The sequence below is a fragment of the Myodes glareolus genome, chromosome 18 (assembly GCF_982192425.1).
Source record: "Myodes glareolus chromosome 18, mMyoGla1.1, whole genome shotgun sequence".
NCBI lineage: Eukaryota > Metazoa > Chordata > Mammalia > Rodentia > Cricetidae > Myodes > Myodes glareolus.
Genome location: NC_142043.1, coordinates 6,864,631 through 6,886,833, shown reverse-complemented (window position 1 = coordinate 6,886,833; position 22,203 = coordinate 6,864,631). Strand labels below are relative to the sequence as shown.

Genomic DNA, 22,203 nt, shown 5'->3' with positions numbered 1-22,203 from the left:
TTGGATGGTACCCACGAGGGATTGGAAGAACAAGCATCCTTGGGGGCAGGATTAGGAAGGACACGGACAGGGAGGGACTAGAGTGATACCCCACCCCCGACCCCCCCGGCAGGTCAACCCAGAGGCAAATAAACCCTGCAGATGCCCTCTGTCTCTCAGTGCCTGCCAGCCATCCCACCCCTACCCCAGATCCTGGCAAGCAGTCATCATGACCGTTGAGTTTAGCAGTCCAAGAGCACGCAAGAGAACTGTCTCTGCATAGAAAATGGGTCCGCTCCACCGAGGAAGCCCAGCGGGAACTGGGTGGGAAGGGACCCGGTTCCGAGTGCGGGGCTGAGGCTGGACACCAGGTGCAGCAGCCAAGCCCACGGCCCAGGACCTTCGGTCGTCCCAACCCGCGTGCATGCTGTGCCTCGGGCCGGGGATGGCTTCAGATGACTGACAGTTGGCGGTGGGGTACGACCTGCGCCCGCTGCCCCGGCCTGGGCGACCACAATCCTAACGGCCGGCCGCGACCCGGGCCCGGACGGGTCCCCGCGGCCTGTAGGGGGCGGCGCGAAGCTCGGGAGGCGATGGCCGCGGGTAGGTCGCGGTGGGCCCGGGGGCCGTCGCCAGCCGCCTAGGGCCTCGGATGAGCCCTGAGGGGACTGACGGGCCTGGGCGGAGCCGGGAGCCTGGGAGCCCCGCGCGACCGACGCGCCTCCGCGTGCCGCCAGCGCTTCGGGCGCCGTGGAGTGGGTGCGAGGGACACCGCTGCGAGCCCGCGCGGACGCCCGGCCTGAGGGGACGCGGCGCGCGGCGGTGGGCGCCGGCGCGCGCGCGTTATTTTTGGCGCCCGCAGCGGCGCGTGTGCCGGGGCGTGTTTTCCTTCCCCAGGTGCCGGCAGCCGCGCCGCCGCCCGAGCTGACTCCTCTCCCTTCTGTCTCTCCCCGACCCCGGCAGGACCCCAGAGGTGATTCGGCCGGCACGACGTCCTCCGTGCGGGAGGCCAGCTCGCTACACGCGTCACATCTAAATCAGAAAGAGGAAGAAAGAAAAAAAAAAAAAAAAAAAAGAAAAGAAAAAGCGGAAGAAGCGGCCGAGGCGGCGGCGGGAGGCGGCGAGGAGGAGGGGCCGCGCGAGGCGGCCCGAGGCGGCGCGGGGACGCGGGGACGCGGCTTTGTGCAGGCGGGTCGTGGGGCGCCCATGGCGGAGTGTGGCCGGGGCGCCGCAGGCGAGGCCCTGCCCACCTCCCCGGGCCCGGCCCTCGGCGCCAAGGGCGCCCTGAAAGCCGGAGCCGGGGAAGGCGGCGGCGGCGGCGGGGGAGGTCGCCTCGGCCACGGGCGGGCGCGCTATGACAGCGGCGGGGTTTCCAACGGAGACTGCAGCCTCGGCGTGTCCGGGGACGAAGCCCGGGCCAGCCCCGCCAGGGGACCTCGAGGCGTGGCGCTCGCGCGGACCCCTAGCCCGGCCGCCGGACCCGTCCCCAGGGACAGCAAGCCGGGCGGCCTGCCCCGCCGGAGCAGCATCATCAAGGTAGGTTGGAGACCCGCGCGCGTCCTTGGGCTCGCTTTCCCCGCCCGGGGAAGCGGTGGCGGAAGGAGGCGATGCAGAGTGAGCCCGTTGCAAAGGGGAAGCGAGGGTGTTTGGAGTGCTGGAGCAGGGATTGGAAGCCCTTGGCATTGAGGAAGAATGGAGAGGTGATCTGGAGTGTGCAGGAGAGCTGTGCTCTGACGTTCCCAGAGCAACTTGGGGCTGTCACCTCTCCGGATCGACTTGAAATTAAATGGGCCTTGTACCTGCCTGAGTAGGGACATGCTTTTCAACAGCAGCTTAGCCTGGTGGCACACTCCCTCTAAGGTCGCTGTTGAATTTTAAAGACAGGGATCATGTGAAAATATTTTCTTAAAACCTCAGACAATGAACATATATTATTTAATAGGTTTCTTCTAATCTACATTTTAATCAGTTGCCCCTAGCAAGCAATCGTAATTGAAGGATGTAAGATATATATCCCCCTCCTTCAGTTATGTGGAGAAAGGAAACAGAAAGGCAGATTTTCTCTGTTTTAGGCTCAAAAGCTCTGGGAGATTACAGTTCCCGCACAATTTAATTCCTTCCGAGCTGCCATGGGCAGGCCTCCAGATCAGCAAGTTCCTTTGCAATGGTTTTGCTTTTTTCCCCCATGGTGCTATTTAGAAAACCACCAGTTGTTTTGTGAATTTTAAATTTCAAGAAGTGACATTAAGAGTTTATGGTGATTTCCTTCAAATATTACAGTTTAGTTTGCAACATAAAAATATTTCTTGTGACATACCGTAGAGAAGAAAGTTGACAAGCTGAGAAGAGCCTTAGGCCGGATTGACCCATTTGACTTGCTTAATTTTGGAGCAGCAATGGATTGTTGCTCTTGGAAAATGAAGGGGGCTTTAGGACAGGGCAATGAGGAGCTACGCACATTAGCAATGGAGTTTATGTCCCTCTCGCTGATAACCCAGAGAGGTTGGATGTGCCAGCGGCAGAGTTGACTCTGGTGGGACTCCTGTGACTAGAAACCCAGCACTTGCTGCTGGGAGGCCGCTGAGAAGCTGTGTTCCCCTTGTCATCTGCTTGCTCAGTCTCTATGTGGGAGGGAGGCAGGCACAGTGGAAGGTCTTAATGATCCAGACATCACCTTCCTGCAGCACACTTTAAAACCGAGAGAAGTAGTGTCTTCATTGCCTGGGTAGCTTTGAGTGGCGGCGGCTTTTTTCCTAGTATGTAGTTTGTTTTCAAGTATATATGATTATTGATCCCATTTGCGGAACTATGTGATATTTCTGTTTTTTATTGGTTAACAAATATGTGTGTTGATTTTACATTGTGATAGTAATAAAATTTTATGTGATGGTTTCAGAGACTTGCTTAATCTTCACAACCTTTCCTTCCCAGGGCTTGTTTTCATGTGTAAAAAGTTGGAATTTGTTAGTCTTCATGTTGAGATTCATAGGGAAAACTGATGACTAGTAGCAGTGTTGTCGTCTTGTTGGGGAAGCTACGACAGAAGGATGTGAACTTGAGATTGAGTTCTTGGAACTGTTTTGCCATTGAAGGCTGTAGAAACCCAGCGAAAAGGGCGAGCTGTTCAGAATCACTGGTTGGCAAATGGCGGTGCTACTTACATCGGATTCTGAGTTTCAAAGTTAGGCTTTCATTTTTCTTCATTTTAAAGGAGCCAGTTAGCTTTTTGTTCAACATGATGCCCTAAATACACAGTGCCAGGCTCATTGCAAGTGCTCAGCAAGTTATTTACTATAGGGCTAGGGGAATGGGGAGGAAGTTCATGTTTTTTCTCAAAGTACTTTCTAAAACAGGTGGTTTTGGATTTACCAATCATATCTTAGTATCTTGTACTGAGTAAAGTGACTTGACAGATTCCCCTTTCTGGTCTTTATTTCAACTTACTTTTTCTTAACCATTCTGGAAAATTATGGAAGTAGTGTTGAAAGTTGATTGTACCTATGTATAGAAAGAAAGGCCACTCTAGATAGGTAAGGTTTCTTTGTGAGTTGGTGTCTTGGAGCATCAAGATTTTAGGGATTTAGTGTTGTGCTTTCTAAAGACACATTATATAGCATAGAGATAATATCTTAATAGAATAGCAGTGAGTGCTGCACAGGTGCCTTTGCCACATGAGTACAGAAATTAGATTTCACTTTTGTTCAGAAATAACACAGGCGCATAAGCTTATGCTCCTGGGTTCTTCCTAAGCTGGGTGCTGAAGACAGCACAGGTCTGTGGCTGGGGGCCAGAGGCTAGTGTGTGTGGCTTGTGCTGGCCGCTGGCAACCGTGTGCTTCTTTTCTGCCTTCTACTTCTCAGACTTCACATCCTGTTAGGTCAGGGTCACACTAAGTCAGAGCGAGGGACACACGTGATAGTGGTAGGGGAAGGAAGGCGGAACACTGACATGATTGACGTGTTCAGAAACACACGGTAAGTGGTTCAGAAGTCTACTTATTTAAAGTAATTACTTTGGTGTTTCATATTTTTTATAAATGGCAATGAGCAAGAAATTATTGTTAAATGTTTTTTTTTCTCCCAAAATAGATACACAGCTTTTTAATAAAAGAGCTCCTCACTTATGGTAGCAATCTTGATAAAATCAGGAGGGGTCTTACTAGATGCTTTAAGATGGTACGGAAGTTGTGGAAAGCACTGGCAGATAGTTATGCTCTCTTTAACTTACTGAAAACAAAAGTATGTTCCTGAGCTAGTCTGCAGAGTCACATTGCGGGATTCTTAGGGACAGAGTTGTGTCTGTCATCTTTAGTAATCTAGTAAATGAAAACACGGCTTTCATTTTCTCTTTCTGTAGTTCACTTGGGCACTATTCAATATCATCTACTTTACTTTCAAATAGATAATTTGGTTAATTTTTCAGATGGCCACTTATTTTTTAAATACATAGTTTATTCATTAATTAAAATATGAAATAATATTTGGGGCCTTAGGTTTGTTTTAGAAATAAATGTATGAGTATGACTATATTAATTTTGGTGGTTTGTTTCAATCAGAACTAATTAAATACTTCACATTCAAAAGGGTTCTGTTTGCAGTTGTACTTGGTATCAGTTTTATGAGCTGTAGCAATGGATGAAGTCTCCTTGTCATCACCAGAGTCAACCTGCAGAGCCTTTGACCAATGCTCTTCATCCCTACCCCCAGATCTCTTTGTCATCCTCCCTTCTCCATGTTCTTAGAGTGTGGCAGCTATCGATGTGGGGCCCTTTTCCATACTGAGGGTGAGCGGCTATTGCATTACTTGGTGTTCAGATGAAGTAACAGTAACCACTGCTTACTGAACTCTCACTGTGGGCAGGGCATGTGAAAAGTGTGGTTCTTTCCCTGACTCTGACGTGGCCCCACGTCACCCACGGGTGGAGGAAGGCAGAGTTCAGAGAGGCTAGCTCTGTGTCTTGTGCTGGAGCTGCATGCACTGTGTCTCTTGACTGTGCCCATCTTTCATTTTCTTCAGATCACTCTATCCATTTACACTTTTTGTGTAAGCAAGGGAGCCTTGCTGGTCTGGGATACCAGATTTGATTTTCTCTTTTAGATGTACAGGCTATTGGAGGGGAGAGGACTCTGTCTCTGTTGAAGAAATAGTTGATAGATAACACAGCCAGGCAGCTGTCTCATCACCTGTCCTAACTACTTGGCCAGGCCTCCAGCTTCACACTGACTTTGTTTATCTTAATATAGAAATTGTATATTGTTGAGTAGAAGAAATTGTCTTGCAATCTTTAGAGAAACATATATTCTTCTGCCTCGATGCTGAGCTCCCAAGCAGGAAGAACATCAGACTTTTAAAGAACTCTTTTTTTTCATATTCAAGCAAAAATAATAAACACATACCTGAGCATTATACTGGGGTATGGTTTAGTTAATTGAGCTTTTACAGGCAGAGACTGGCACTGGTCAGTTCTGCACTGATAAAGTACAGGGCTCAGTAACTTTTTTTTCTTTTCCTGAATTGGAACTTAATATCTATATTTAACTTTAGACTCTTGCTTTTCTTCTCCCTTTTTCACACAAGGAGAAACAAAGCCAACTGCTTGCTAGGCATGTAGAAACTGGATCACAAAGTGGATTGTCTGAATAGATAGGCAGATCCTGATGGAGCCTTCAGCGGCTCTGCACTTCACTCTGTCCTAATGCATTTAGACCCCAGTAACTTGGAAGTCAGAGCACGACTGACTGTCCCAGAGTAACCGGAGTGCATCGTTTGTATGCAGTGCAATCGCTTGCCCACCCTTTGCTTTTCCTTCTTTTAATCTTTTATATGATTTGCATTTTAAATCAAATCCATAAAGTCAATTGGTGGGAAATTGTTTTATTAGTTGATTGTATCATTCATTTATGTTTTCTTAGAATATTCTCTTCCCAAGTCACTTTACTTCCTTCTGTAGTGCTGGGTGTTCTATAAGGGGTTTAACTTATACTGTTTGGTTTTAAGGCTTAAGTTATTAAATTTTGAATTTTCGATAAATATAGCAATGCTATTTGTAGCCATAATGCAAATATAAATGAACATTTGTAGTCTTTTTAAATGTATGTGTTAGTTCCCAGATCCCTTAGATATTAATTTTGGATGGTATTGCCTACTCGACTGCTAGACCTCTGTGTTCATCTCCTTTTTGTTTTTATTTGTGGGATGCAAGTATTTTCACACATGAATGGCTGAAAGTATTATGTATAGAAACCATGTAAGCCACTCAGCCAGTGCTTTTTTTCTGCTGATAATAATGAATCAGGAAGGTTATGTTTGGAATATGAGTATGTCAGAGCCACTGGAGAAATATAGTCACAGCCCTTTTGTTCCCCTATGTCAGAATAACAGAAACGTTGGGGTTCACAAAGCGTATGGTTAATTACATTGACCTGGCAGTCGGGTGAATTCAGGCTGTTGGTAGACACTTGCCACCTTTGGACTCTACAACATCAGAACAGGGTTTTCTGGCCTGTAGCACTTGACCATGGCAGGGTTTATTAGGTAAAATGTATTCTAGGTAACCCTCTCAACTTGGCTGCACCCTGGCTGTGTGGCATTTGTTTGGATTATTCATAAGGCAGAGTATTGGAGTTAAATGAGAGGATGGCAAATCATCTGACTCCCCTGCTTGCTTTCTGTGTGGCGTTGTGTGGCCATATCTAAGATGAGGAGGATAAAGACCCTCTCCCAGCACTAGAGACGCAGTGAGATGAGGTGTGCTCAGTGCATGGCAGGCAGTCGCAACTACCTGAGCATCATCCAGGATGTTTTTCCTCTCCCATTTTTCGCTGAAGGTTGTTCTGTAATGAGCTGGCTCCTTCAGGGTCGTTGGAATTGGAGTTCATTGGTCCTGTGCCTGTGTTGGAAGGCAGTAACAAAAAAGCGCCGAGGAACTTTCTAGGTCTGTGCTGTTGATGCTTTGGAGAGTGAACTATTTAGGTGCTGTCCTGGGTCCTGTGTTTAGTGCAGTTAACATGTGAACGTGACCACAGTTGCATGACGTCCTTATTTGTCTGAACTGGCTTGGGAAAGGCTGCGTTTTTATTTTTTTGTCGCTGCAAATATTTAATAGTGTCTCCATTCACTCCCAGAAGTATCTCAGTTTGGAGCTGGGTGGGATGACCTTCTATCAAAGCCTTTCTCTGCTTGGAGTCCTTTTCTCCTTCTGTCACTCCTAGGATGTTGTTTGGTTGGCTGCGTCTCAGTTAGTATGAAGTGGTTTTTTGTCCTGCCTTCTAGCTCCAGCTTCACCTGTATTTTCATACTTCTCTGCTTCTCTCTACCTCATAGGTACCTGTGTTTTACTTACTCCCTGACTTTATGAAAAAGTTCAATGTCTTATGGAAAGTGTATTTAACTGTATGTACACGTGTGTGCATGTGTGTGTGCGTCAAATGTGAGTTAATAAGTTCTGATGAATAACAACTCAACAGTTTTTTGAAGAGATTATTAGATTTAACTCCAAGTGATTCTCATTGGAACATACCACTTCATGTGCTGTGTTCTTCAAAAAGAAATTTTTTCATACACTTAATTTTTAAAAATTATTTGAAAATAATCATAAGGAAAAACTTTCATATAAAGTTGAGTCCAGAAATTTCATTCCTTTCAGAATTGTTCTGATGAGGCCAAATAATCTGTCCCTTTTATGTTCCTGAATTAAGAATGGACCTTTGAATATTTATGTTTTGGTCTAAGAGTTTAAATAGCATAGCCAGAGAGTGTTAAACTCTGTTAAAACTCCTAATCTCTTCCTGGTATTTGGGTTTTTTTTTTTTTTAAAGCGATTTACATAGTTTCTGCTCAGCTTTTGTTTCTTTTTAAGGAGTTAAATTACTTAAACTTTTATTCATTGATATTGGAATGTCAAAGGTATTTATTGGGAGTGCTGTGGAATTAATAATAAGGAGTGTGAGGTTCTGATATGCAGTGTTGAAATGGGAATCTGTTCTCTCAGTTTATTTTGTCATTTGATGCTAGAAATCCAGTCCTTTATTGCAGTGGATGGATAAGGTAAAGAGAAACAAATGTTTCATGGTCACCATTTCACACCTCTCTCCCCAGAACTTGCAATGAGACATCTTCCTCTTTACAGGCAAGGAAACCTTTTCACAAGGATTGAGAGTTCCCATGCAGGGTCACCGAATTTGCATGGGCAAAGTCAGCATTCAGACCAAATTTGTCTGTCTTTGAAAGTCCATGTGGGTTTTTTTGTTTGTTTTGTTTTCTGCTTCACCAGTTTTTCTACTCTAACTTCTGAAATACAGATTTTTTTTTTTTAAAAAAAAATTATACTTACTCATTTTATGCTTATTTGCCCAAGCCATTGTGGCTCCTTAATATTAGAAGAAACCACATGTGACTAAGTGATTTTAGAGACGCAGTCCTGGATGCAATGCCCTAAGTTCTACCTGATCTGCAAAGCGTTTTCCTTGACTGTGAAGTCAATATTTGGGCATCTTGTAGTGTGCTAAATATACTGAGCTGAAAACTGCAGGTGTTAATATCCCCAGAACTAAGCAGCTGGTTTTAAAACACATCAGTAGTGAAGACTCATGATATTTTCAGAGTGGAAAGTGATCACATAAAATTCTGTCATTAGAAGTATACGAGGCCATACTGGTTAGTGAGTATATTTAGCTCCTGGCTATGGTTGAACTAATTTATTTGCATACCAGTATAACAGAATTGGAAAATTTGTTCTGTAATATTGCAGTATGTGGTTATTAATAGAACAGAATGTGGTCTTACAGATAGCAATTTTGTGGATCTTTTCCTTCTGTAGATAGCTGCCTGCATACACAGTCTACTCCTGTGTACATATACTCTGTTTATAAAGACACTGCAGAAGAGTGAGCTGGCGGGAGTCTAGTCTGTCTCCTTAGAGGACAAGATGGGTAGCAGGTTTCTGCTCTCTGATTGCAAATGGCCAGGAAACGGTTGCACATTTTTTGTGAATATTGCTTATGAAGCTTTAGTTGCTTTTTACCAATTAGTGTGGCTTCAGAGGGACAAAGTGGCTCTTGGCAGCCGCCGTTAGAGTCCAGCTTTGTGACTGTTCCTCTGTTCTCCTCCTTCCTTTTATGTTTCTTCTCTTTCCAAACCTCTTCTCCTGTAGTCATGGTACTTATGAGTTTTCGAGTTATTTTATATTTTAATATTTATTCTTAAAAAGTATAAATGAGTTGTTTAGGTGTCTCCACCCTTCTGCCTATGGAGCCATTCACTCTACCTGCCAGCAGAATCATTCTGGGGCTTTCAGTTCGGGGTTAATGAAATAATAGCATGAAGGACATACTTATTTTTGAGGCATTTGATAGTTAGTTACAAGAAATATGTACATTTCTTGTATAGAAAGCCTTGTTTTAAGGCTTTCATTGCTTATGTATGGTCTCATAAATAATTTTTTATCTATAAAAACACTAATCTCTTTCATAGCACATAATTATGTTTGCTGTAGTACATACTGCCAGCAATTTTCCTAGCTAGTTAAAATGTTTTCGATACTAAACAGGTTGAATACTTCTAATTGCTCCAAATATACATAATTTGTATTATCAGTGTTTTTTTTTGTAATTATTTTCATGGCTATGTGATTAATGGAACATTACTGTGGTTTTCTGGTTGAATGTTCTGGTGACTGTGATACTGAGAACTTTTTCATGTTTCTTGACCATTTGGATGTTGTTGTTGTTGCTGTTGTTTTTTAAAAAAGGTCAGTTTGACTCCCTTGTTTGTAATTTTTTAAAAATTGATTTGCATAACTTTATGTTTTCTGCATGTGTCTTTTGTGAGATATAGACGTGTAAATGTCTTCTCCTGGGTATGGCTTGTCTCTTCACTGGCCTGAGAGGCTATCTTGTAATGAAAAACAATTTCTAATTTTTGTGAAACCAAATTTATTAACATTTTCAGTTATGGTTATGGTTTTTGTGTCCTCTTTTAAAGAGATCTCTTTTTATGACCATGAAGATTTTCATTAATTAACTTTTAACCTTTGCTTTATTTTTCATATTCTATATGGAATATATACATATTTTATATTATTCATACCATTTGTATGCACTAATATTAAATAAAAATTTATACCATGTATTTATGTTAACTAGAAATACATATTTATATTAAATATGTTTTATATATGTACATGCAAATGATTCCCTCAGCATCATTTATTTGAAAATAAGAGTCTTTTATTCATGTATTGCATTGCCCTTTTTGATAAATCAAATGACTGGTTGTGTGGGTTTGTCTACGCGTCGCATTCTGGGTCTTGGAGCAAGCCTTCTCAGAGCAATCATGTTTCCGAGAAGTGGCCCGACAGTGAAGAGAGGTAATGCCTGACGGTTCAGCCTTTGCTGAGACAAGTCTCTCCTTTTCCTTTCCTCTTTTCACCTTGTGCTCAAAAGACACACCTTCCGTAGGAAATGCTGGTTACTCAGAGAAGGTTGTTTCTTAGCCCAGGTGACTTATATTGGAAGGGACACATTGGTGGTGCTGTGGCGCCTTTGCTATGGTGGGCCCACTGGCCAAGTCACGTGTCATGATGAGTGAGCTCAGGCTCCTGGGGTATCCATACATGTATTCTATTAGTTATGAAGCAGTAAACTTTCAACTCATACGTTTCTAGCCTCAATTATGTGGTGTGTACTCTTTGACCTCTCAGCGTGTGCCCTTAGATCGCCATTAGTCTTGTTTATTCTATTTGGATAGGGTTTATTTTCCAAATTCTGTGCGGGAATCTAGCACAGAAGCACATACCTTTCACTTGTCTTGGGCAGGTTCCAAGGAAGAGCGTTAACCTGATGAGAAGGCTGAGTTTGCAGGGCCTCTAGGTTTTGTTGTTTGGTTTTCTGTTTAGACTGTGTGCTTCCTGTATATGTCTTTGTTATGTTCAGACCTAATATCCCAGTATACCTCTTCTCTCTTAAACACTTTTATCATGAGTGGTTGTTGAATTTTGCCAAAGGCTGTTTCTACTTTGTCTTTTCATTTTCATTAAAACTCTAGGAATTTTGAAATCTCCATCTTGGTTGCTTCTTCACACAATTTTAGTTTAGTAATATCTTCTTTAGCTTCCACGAACCTGTATACTGTCTGTCTTTTCTTTTATTGTTGCTCTCCATCTTTATTGTGTGGTAGTCAGATAGGATGTGGAATATAGTTTTAATGTTCCTCTATTTATTGAAGCTCGCTTTGTATCCTAAAGTGTGGTCTGTTTTGGAGAAAGTCCCACAGGCCACTGAGAACATGTATTCTATAGTGTTTGGGTGGAATGTTCTGTAAATGCATACCTGTTAGATCCATTTGATTTGTGATGTCATTTAATTCAAGTTTTCTATTTAGTTTCTTTCCAGATTACCTGCTTATTAGTGAGTGTCAGGTATTAAAATTATCACTATCACTGTGTCGGTGTTAATCTGTGGTTTTAAGTCTAATTTGTGTGTGTGTGTGTGTGTGTGTGTGTGTGTGTGTGTGCGCACATGTGAGATTGGGTGCTCCTGTGTTTAATGCATGTATGTCTAGGATTTTAATATCCTGTTGTTTGATTTTCCTTTAATGAGGATAAATTGTCCCTCCTTATCTTTTGCTTATCTATCTCCTTTTGCCTTTTGAAGTGGCGTGAAATTGATTTGGTCAGATATTAGAATAGCCATCCCTGCTAATTTCTTGGCTCCTTTGCTTGGAATACCTTTCCCCAGAAATTTACCATAAGGTGGTGTATATCATGGTCATGGGGTATGTTTTTTGGAGTCAGCAAAACAAACAAACAAACAAAAAACCCAAAAAAAACCCCTAGATCCTGTTTTCTGACCTGTGCCTCTCATTAGGAAGTAGAAACTATTAAGAGTTACCATGGAACGTTATGCATTAATTCCTGTCATTTTGTTGTTTTTGTGATCTTCTATTAGATCTCTTTTGATTGAGTGTTCTAGGGTTGTTTATTTGTTCCTTTTGTCTTCTTGGGTATGTCTAAAGTTTTCTTTAGACCTCAGTGTTTCTTCTGCTATCTTCTACAGAGCGGGAAGAGTGGTCATTCCTTCATTTCATTTTTTGTCATGGAAAGTTCCCCTTGCTCCTTCAGTTGTCACTAGTAGTTTGCTGAATACTGCATTCAGGTTCTTAAAAAACAAAAACAAAATGGGGTGTTTCCACACCGTCTTCAGCCCCTTCCTCAACTACCACCTGCCTTTTTGTTGTCCCATTTGTGGCTGTATCTTGAGAGGGATCTGTGACTTATTTCTCTATCTCTTCTTTGAGCTACTCCTCGATTGTCTTCCACTGGTAAAGATTATCAGGGCACACAGTTCATACAATCTGAACAGTTCACTAGGACTGCTCCTAGTTCTGGCTCATTCGTGACAACTTTCCCACAGGTGTGGCTACAGTTAATGTGGATTCGCTGGTGAGTTTAGGTTGATCTCCTGAGTGCAGGCTTTCCCCCAGCACCCTCTTGAGCACATCACCCCCAGCAGCTTGCTGCACAGAGTCAAACCTGGTCTTCCTTTTCTCACCCTGTTGTCTCCTGCTGTGTAGCTAATTTCACAAAATGGATCACCATCCATTCTCCTTTCTTCTCTTTTAATTGTTTTGGGGTTACATTTGTATGTGGTGTATATGTTTGTGTGTGAGTGTAGCTTGGATGGGCGGCTTGAGGCTGACAGGGTATCTTCCTCAGGCATGCTGATTGTTGAGACCGAGTCCTTTCCTGAACATGGAGTGTGCCATTTCAGTTAGACTGGCTTGTCAGCAAGGTTTAGGGACCTTCCTGTCTCCCTAGGGGTTACAGATACTGCCACTGGGCCCAACTTTTCATGGGGGTGCTGGAGATCCAAATCCAGGCCTTTATGGTTGTGAGACAAGCACTTTACTAGCGGAACCATTTCCCCAACCTCCATTCTCATTTGTACCCGTTGAATCAGTTTGAATGAGAGGGAATTTATTTATTTATTTATTTATTTATTTATTTATTTATTTATTTTAAAAGAAGTTGACAAGCTTAAATTATAGCTTGTCTTTCAAAGAGATGTGATCAACTCTGGTTCTTCTGCTTGCTGTAGTATATGTGTGTTTCCCAAAGGCACTGAAGTCTGTGTCCCCAGGATGGCGGTGTTGGAAGTGATGAAATGTTTAGGGGGTGGGGCCTTGTGGACATTCTTTAAGTCATTTAGTGTTCTCTTAATGGGACTTATGGGACTGAAACCTCACCTTTATTTGCTTCCCAGACATGAAGACAACGTGTTCAGTTAGATAATCCCCCCAAGTCTCACCCAGTATACTCCTAGAAGCCCCAACTTCAAAACTAAGCAAACGAGCTCTCACATTAACTGTCCCAGGTGTGTTACTATGGTGATGGAAGTCTATTAGTATACTGCTATTAAAATAAAATGAATGATTCCCTGTAACAAGAATTAGGTATAACTTTAAAATTTTGTATCTAAATTGTTATGGAAGGAATTATGTGAGTATCTAGGTCCTGATATGCCTCTACCCAGTAACCTCTGAGGGTCTTGTATCATTTTTCATGTGTCGTTTCACTTAAAATAAAAAAGATTTAATTAGAATCTGCCTCAGAAACATTTACTTCTTAGAAAGAGTATTAGTAACTAGGAGTGCACAAATTTGTATGCCAGAGAGGAACAAATATTGAGCTTTTTGAAAAGGAGAATATATGAATTTATTTTCTTTTAGGTTTTAAACTTTAAAACCTTCTTGATTTAAAGCTTAACCATCTTATTCTTATCCTGTAATCCATGAATTGCATTTTTTCCATCAGTATTTTTCCTATGACTTTGTAACCCTTCCTGTGGAAACACTTACTTTTATGCTGAAGTTAGTACTAAGCAGTCAGATATTAGGTGGGATCTGTTAACTCTGTGGGATCTGGAAGTTGGCATTGGTGACCTTCCCTTTCTGGGCAGTCCTATCCTGGCATGCTTGCAGATCCCGGAGAAAGTCCATTAGTTATGGTTTCTAGAGCTATGATAAATCATAATGACCAAAAGCATCCTGGGAGGAAAGGACCTGTTTTATCTTACGGCTGTTAGTCCATCATCCTGGGAAGTCAGAGCAGGAAGCCGGAGGCAGGAGTTGAATCAGAGGCCATGGAGGAACTCTGCCTACTGACTTGCTCCTCATGACTTGCTCAGCCTGCTTTCTGATAGCACCCAGGACCACCAGCCCAGAAGTGGCACTGCCTACAGTAAGTTGGGCCCACCCGCGTCGATTGTCAAGAAAGTGCACCACATGCTTGCCCCCCCCCACAAGCTAATCCGATTGTGGCATGTTTTCAATTGAGGTTCCCTCTTCCACAATGATTCTAGCTATCATGTCGACATAAAAGTAGCCCACACAGAAAGCAGAGTACATTGAATTTCTGCTCTTTAATTTTACTTTCACAGCAGGGCATTTGCCAGTGAAAGTGTGGAATCTGTAGGAGCGGTGTCCTGCATGTCACTGTGCACCCGTACATGTGAGAGGATATAGTCTGAAGGTTGACAGAGGTTGGCTGTCGTGCAGCCAAGTGGAGGAGGAGCCACACCCAGTGGAAAGCATCGTGTGAAGCTTTATTTCGGGGAAATGGTCAAATTGGGTCTGCGGCTGTGTGCAGAAGAAAAGATTTGCTGCAGATTCTGTAACACGTTGCTGTATACTCAAGGTTCTGAGGTTTCTTTTGCTCTTTAGGGACTTTTGAAGGGACAGGTCCCTTTAGCCTACTCTTGTGAGCCAGTTAGTTGTGACCCTGTGCTGTTTTTTTTTTTTTAAATTATTATTATTTATGTGCGTATGGGACTATCCCAGAATTATCTTTTGTGGTCTCTTGGAAAGTGAAGTGTTTATGGATGCCTTTGACTGTGCTGGTAAGAAAGCAGTGGTTCCAGGGGGGAGACCATCTGATGTGGGCAGCTAATCCGGCTTTTCTTATTTAGCCAAAGAAAACAAACAAACAAACAAACAAATACCTCACTTGTCCTGAGTAACCTGTAGCTTTTCACGACCCTGCTCAGTGTTGTCAATTGTGCTGTCTAGTGATCCTGAAAAACTGAATGTGTGACCTCTGGCACTGTTAATTTGGTCAGAGCCAGAGACATGATTTTTTACTTTTTAGCCTTTTTAGATCTTGGTAACGACAAAACAAAACCAACAGAAAACATATTAACAACAAAATAAAGCAGTATAGAATTACCACTGAGCTTTACTGGTTTTCTAGAGAACAGGGTGTAAGGGAATACGTGTGAGTGATAGAGGAGGGACCGAGCTGTAGAGACCTTTCAAAGAGACAGACTGTTTGCAGAGGAAGAGCTGGTTGGCAGGTTGGCCTATTTGGGCTTTCTGGCCCTGTGAATGAGGTCTTTTAGTTCAGTCTTTGCCGTTGCCACAGTGGTTGCTGTTGAGAAGCGGGGAGTGCTTTTATCCAGCTGTTGCTGTGGAAGCGCAGCCTGGAAGCAGACAGCCTCATGCGTCTCAGGCTTGAGTGCTCTGCGGTTGGCAGCCTTTGTGAGTACAAGTCGTGGACTCCAGGAAAAACAACAGAATGTCTTCTGAAGTTTCTTTGTTCCCCCAGCCTCCTGTGGAAATATGGACTGAGTTCTCTACCTCATGAGAGATGGCATCCCAACAGGTGTCTTTACCACAGAGACCTATGTCGGGTGCAGGGAATGATGCAGGTAGATGTAGACCAAGGACTGTCACTCTGCTCCACACACACTGGCCCAGACTTGGCAGAATGGCTCTCATTCTCTACATGGCACCACGTGGCTCAGTTATCATTAGAACAAAAGCTAGAAGTCATAGACCAGACCCAGTTTGAGCTTTTGTATGACACTAAAGAAGCAGGCTGCCAGTGGACGTGCTGCTTGGAGGGACGCTGCTTCTTCCACTTACAGATATTTATATTTTGCTGTTTCCAATTGATTATTCATAACTTAAAAATCCTTCTGTGCGGAGAAAATGAGTTGTCAGCTCTAACATTTCATGCAAAAATGAACTGTATGAAAAATTTGGCATTTATGAGTATATATTTCTAAATATTACAAAGGGAAAAGAAACCAAGCACTCCGAGAATGACTGAGAGAAAACTTTGCGGTTGCTGCAGCTCTGGCTCTATGCTGGAGCCTCCAGGCAGTGTCAGCAGCAAGTGGGAAGCCTGCTCACTCCTACATCCCTGCCCAGGGAAGGAGTCATTTCCCAGACTGAGCTAGAACATCACTGGCCATCTCTTGCTTTGACAAGATAACACAGTGCCAGCCTCCTAGGGAGGCTTCTGAACTGGAAGGATTTCATTTGTAGTAGGTATACATAAAGATTTTTTTGTAGAACAAAATTAAGAATGATATTCTGTTTGGGTATAATGGTAGATAATGTTTGATATAACTGACCTTTTCATTCTTCTCATTCTAGAAGAAAGTAAATATTTTCCTGAATCTTTATTGTGAGCCTCATTTCAGCATTGTGTGCATAGTAGATAAGTTGGTCCTGATGTGAGTAGACAGCCTTCTGATTTTCTTACTAACAAGTATGATGAAGATGGAGAATATATAATTATTTCTTTTTACTTTCAGCATATAATTTTCAAACAGAAATTACTAATTATATTATTTAAATTTGAAGATAAATTTACAGTAGTTAATATGTGACTTGTATCATCAGTTTAGATCTGTTGTATTACTAATTTTTGTCAAGATAATCATTTTCAAGTTTGGACAAATTTGATTTTTAAAATTCAAATTTTCTGATTTTAACATTAATAATGAATAGTCTACAAATTATAGGATGTACCCTTCCAAGTACACTTGCAGTGAAAGGTATTTTAAGCCCTCTTTATAGCTAAATTTGTGAACATGTATAATACTTCTTACCTAAAATTACTTTCAAAATGAAATTAGCTTTATGTAATAACTTACATATCTCTTTTTGATTCTGAGGTATTTTCTATGAATCCTGTGAGTGAAAATCTATTTAAAAGACAGCAGGCCATAATTTGTGACCAGGAGATTTCAGAGTGGCCAGGAACGTACTAAGAATAGAAGTGTGCTTCTTCACTCCACCCAGTCCTAGCCCCGGCCCTGTGGCCGCAGAGCCCAGGGAGGCGGGCAGCCACTGAGGAAGGATTGTCTCTAGCTGCAGAGTTGAAGAAATCATGCACTCTTATAACTCCTGAATTCTGTTCCCTTCCTGTAGCTACTTGGATAAATTATTTCTTATACGCTGTTACCTTAAAAAGAGTTTGACCACATTAATTTTCAGTTCTTTTTACCCTCTTTTCTATTAGTATATTTAAGTGTTGTCTTACGGTGAAAGTGTAAAATCCATTGTGAAGTTCCACAGCTTTCTCAGGCTATTCTAGCTATTGAGTCTAGTTAATCTTTGTGTGATTTTTCTAAAAAAAAAAAAATCGCAAGATTTTAGAGTAGAGATTAAAACATTTTTAATAAAAAAGGAAATTTTGAGATTTTGGATTTTATTGCTAATTACGTTCTGAAAATTTGTCACATACAGTTTAAAAATTTCCCGGACATGCTGATTAATGCTTATTGTCAATTGAGCTTGTTATCATCTAGAAGACAGTGGGTGGTTTTTCTTTGGTATTCCCAGAGAGGCCTAACTGAATGTGGCTCGTGCCATGATGTTAGGAGTCCTGGACTGAATGGAAAGGGAAGCGGAGAAAGCTGGCTGGGACAGCCTTTCCTGCATTCTCTTCCTCATCTGCCCAACCATAAACTCCTGACACCGTGAATTGTACCATGGCTTCCTTGGCCTAAAACTGTGAGCCAAGCTAACTAAGTCATTTTTAAGTGGGTTCTGTCCAGTATTTGGTAACAGTAGTAAGAGAAATGCTCAGTAATAACCAGTACACTGGCATTTTCTGAGAATCTGAAAATGGCTATTCTTTAAACAGAAGAATAGATTCAGTGTTACAGTACTTGAGTAGTGTGCACAAGACACATGGGTTCAACCCCTTCAGTCCCCAAGAGTGAGTGTACACACACACACACACACACACACACACACGCACACACTCACACACACGCACGCACGCACACACACACATGCGCGCGTGCATGAACACACATCTAGAAGTCTAGATAACGAGCTTCGTTCTTGGGTAGTCTTAGAACCTAGGAAAGATGTAGTTTGTGGGACTTGTCATTGTCCTGAGACTCTTGGAGAGGTACACAATACAGCAAAGTCACAAGCACAAGAAAGATAACCCGGTCACCTAGTGCTGGGCCATATATGTTATTCGTCAGATGCTCAAGTAATGCTTCACTGACTCTATTACCAGGTCTTGGGCATAGATGAAGCTCATTTCTATAGGGTGCTGCTTTTTGGAAGGAGGAGGGACGTAGTGCTCAGATTCGGCCTGCTAATCCAGGCTAATGATCATCTGCTGTCTGCTTTCCTCATCTCTAAGCGACTGAGGTCCTTGTATCTTTGGGAGAATTGATCGAGATGATGCATGTAAAGCACTTTTTTCAGTAATTATTAAAGATTCATTTACATTTGTTTTCAGGAGTTATAGAATGGGGTTCTTTGCTTCACAATGTTTTCTACTCATTGGATGAAAAACTGAGTATAAACTTATGTCATTGCATTACATCTCATCTTCAGAATACATTGTGTGTGTTTATTTATGACACTAGTTTTAATGTTTTATTCCAAATAATATTGCTATAAATATAAGGATACTCTCTGTTACTGTCAGATTTGGCACCGACAAGCTGACATTCTTAGATTATATTCACCTCCTCTCCTCCCTTTTGAACAGTCGTGTGTGATTGCAAGTATATACTTTGTCTCTGTCTGTCGGTCTCAGTCTTCCCTGTTTGTCTCTGTCTGTCTTTCTGTCTCTGCCTCCCAACACCCCTCACCGTGCATGCATGTGTGCTTGCGTGTGTGTTTGTGTGCTTGCATGTGTGTGTATAAAGTAGTCACAATGAAGAGGATGGGGTAATAAGCTCTATTCATTGTCCAACTTCATTGGTCATAACCTTGTGGCTAACTATGTTCTCTCTGTATTCCTACTGCTTGTCCCTATCTATTGTTTAAAGCAAATCACCTGGACTATTATAATTAAAGTTAACTCCTAAATTACATCACATATCTAATCTACATTAAGTTACCTAACTAAATGCCATGATTTAAAAAATATAAGTAAATTCCCTGTCCTCTGGATTTGTTTTAGAACAGGGTAAACAAGTTTAACAAATAAATAGTCAACTAAAAAAAGTCACTTAATTCAAGTTTCACATATTTCTTTGTTTTATGTGCCTCCATTTAAAAAAATTCATTTATTGAAAACAGATTTTTCCCTCACATAATATATCCTTATTACAGTTTCCCCTTCTTCTATTCTTCCCAGTTCTTCTCCATTTTTTCTCCCATCTGGATTCCACTTCCTTTCTGTCTCTCATTAGGAAACAAGCAGGATTCTACAGGATAATAATAATAATATACAATAAAATAAAAATGTACGTTACCACAAAAACTAACGCTTTGGAGTTGTATAAAACACAGAAGGAGAAGAACCCAAGAGAAGGCACAAGAATCGGATCCACTTTTTCACACACTCAGGAATCCTACAAAAACACTGAACTGGACCTGGTACAGAGGTGTGCAGGCCCTCGCCTGCTGCCTCGGTCTCTGGGAACTCATATGAGACCTGGTCGTGTTGATTAGGGGACTTGTGTTCCTGGTGTCCTCATCCCCTCTGGCTCTTATAATCTTCCTACCTCCTCTTCCACAAGGTTCCCTGAGTCCGAGGAGAGTGATATGATGGAGACATCCCATTTAGGGCTGAGTGTTCCAAGGTCTCTCACTCTGCATCTCTGTACCAATTCTCTTGATGATGGCCGAGCAAGGCTCTGATCTGTGAGTGTAGCAGAATGTCATTAGCAGTCATTTTAGTGCTACTTTTTTTTTTTTTTAAGTATTTGGTTCTACCCTACCTATTTGGCTGTCTAATCTCAGGTTCTTGGTCACCAAAGCAGTGTTGGGTATGGATTCCATTTGGTGAAATGTGCCTTAAGTTAAATCAGATATGTGTTGGTTACTCCCACGCTTTGTGCCACCAGTGCCCTAGCATATTTTGGGGGATGGACACCGTTGTAGATCAAAGGTTTGTGTCTGGGTTGGTATTTATGTTTCTTTTAGTAGTGTGCAGAGTGCTTTCCTGTACCAAAGAGGCTAGCATGTAAATAAGAAGGTTCTATGTAGGCAACCAGCTTGACTTCTCTATGTTCAGTGTGTAGGTGTTGTCTTTAGTAGCGGGGCCTTGCTATCAGTTTGTGGAGAGCAAGGTATAGTCTTCACAATAGCCAAGTTGTTTGAGTTTTCCCATGGGATTCCTTTGGCCAACAACTCAATTAGATGTAACCCAGTCCCACTTCATTTGGTGACAAGAAATGTCCAGTTGGGGAATCTGTTTTCTCTACTATTTCATGATTTCATTTAGATTGTCTTTATATATGTATATGTTTTAAGGAGCCTTTACTGTATTTCCGTACTACCCCACCCTTAATTTTAGTTGTCCTCCCTGAGGTTGAGGTTGAGTTGAGGTTCCCCTCCTCATCTCCCTCTTCTCTTCCCTCTCCATCTTGACTTGATCCTCATGTTCCAGCCTGCTCCCATCTACCATCCATAACTGTCTTATTCCCATTCATTTATAACTATTCCATTTCCCTTACCTGATGAGATCTGTCTATCCTTCAGTCCCTTACTCCATACCTAACCTCTGGTTCTATAGATTGTAGCTTGGTTACCATCGACTTAACAGCTAAAACCCACGTAAAATTCATACCATATTTTTTCTAGTTCCATTTCTTTTTTGCAAATTTCATGATTTCATTTTTTATGACCGAGTAATACTTTGTTATATAAATTACCATATTTTCTTTATATTTTCTTCTGTTGAGGGACATTTAGGTTGTTTCCAGATTCTGGCTATTATAAATAGAGCAGCAATGAACATGGTTAATGAGTGTCTCTGATAGGATGAAGCCTCCTTTGGGTATATGTCCAGAGTGGTTTAGTCAGATCTTGAGATAGAGTCTCATCTTCCTAAGAATTTACCACAATGATTTCTGTAGTGGCTGTACAGGTTTGCACTCCCACCAGCAATAGAGGAGTGTTCCCCTTATGTCCTTGCCACTATGAGCTGTCACTTGTATTATTAATCTTAGCCATTCTGATGGGTGTAAGAGGAAATCTCAAAGTTTCTTAGATTTTAATTTTCCTGATTGTGTGTCTCAGCCATTCAGGTTTCCTCTTTTGAGAATTCTCAGTTTAGATTTGTACCCCATTTTTCTTGATATCCAAGTTTTTCTTTTGTGTTCTTTATCTATTTTAAACACTAACCCTGTATCAAATATGTATTTCATAAAAATCTTTTCCCATTTTTTAGGTTCCCACTTTGTGTGAATGACAGTGTCCTTTGCTGTGCAGAACCTCTTTAGTTTCATGAGGTCCCATCTAATTGTTGAATTTAGTGCCTGTGTTAAGGCTGTTCTGTTTGTAAGTCTTTTCCTGGGTCAAGAGTTCAAGGTTATTTCCTACTTTCTCTTCTATCAAGTTCAGTGTATCTGGTGTTGTGTTGAGGTCTTTGATCCTTGGGAGTTGAGTTTTGTGCAGGATAAGAAATATGGATCTGTTTGGATTCTTCTACATGTACCTGTCCAGTTTGACCAGCACCATTTGTTGAAGATGCCGTCGTGTTTCCACTGTGTACTTCTGGCTTCTTTATCAAAAATCAGATGTCCAAATGTGTATGGAGTTATGTCTGGATGTTCATATTGATTCCATCGATCAAAGTGTCTGTTTCTGTGCCAATACCATGTGGTTTGTTTTATTCCTATAGCTCTTTAGCACAACTTGAAATCAGGGATAGTGATAGCTCCCGCACAGAGCTCCGGTAGCATCAGTAAGCTTGAGGTACTTATATGGAAGTACATGCAGAGCAGAGCCGAGGTTGGGCTACCTCCCACAGTTCTTTTTGTTAGTCAGGATTGTTTCAGCGATCCCGTTTGTTTGTTTGTCTTTTTGTTTTGTGTGTGTCTTTCCACATGAATCCGAAATTATCCTTTCAAAATCTGTTGAATTCTGTTGGAATTTTGATGGGGATTGCTTTGAATCTATAGATTGGTTTTCGTAGGATGACTTTTTAAAATATATTAATCCTACCAATTCATGAGC

At 41.9% G+C, this 22,203-nt stretch overlaps 1 protein-coding gene across 2 annotated transcripts in view; it reads left to right on the top strand.

The window, feature by feature from the left end:
- The first annotated feature begins 1,143 nt into the window (after positions 1-1,143).
- Plcl2 (phospholipase C like 2) overlaps positions 1,144-22,203 on the top strand; it is a 168,190-nt gene continuing 147,130 nt past the window's right edge. Inside the window, exon 1 of one of the 2 annotated variants that reach the window (XM_085679360.2) lies at positions 1,144-1,515. In XM_085679360.2, the coding sequence (XP_085535486.1) occupies positions 1,186-1,515 (330 nt within the window). In that variant the 5' untranslated portion in view covers positions 1,144-1,185. The remainder of the gene's footprint in view (positions 1,516-22,203) is intronic. The other variant, XM_048454466.3, reaches the window with a different exon arrangement.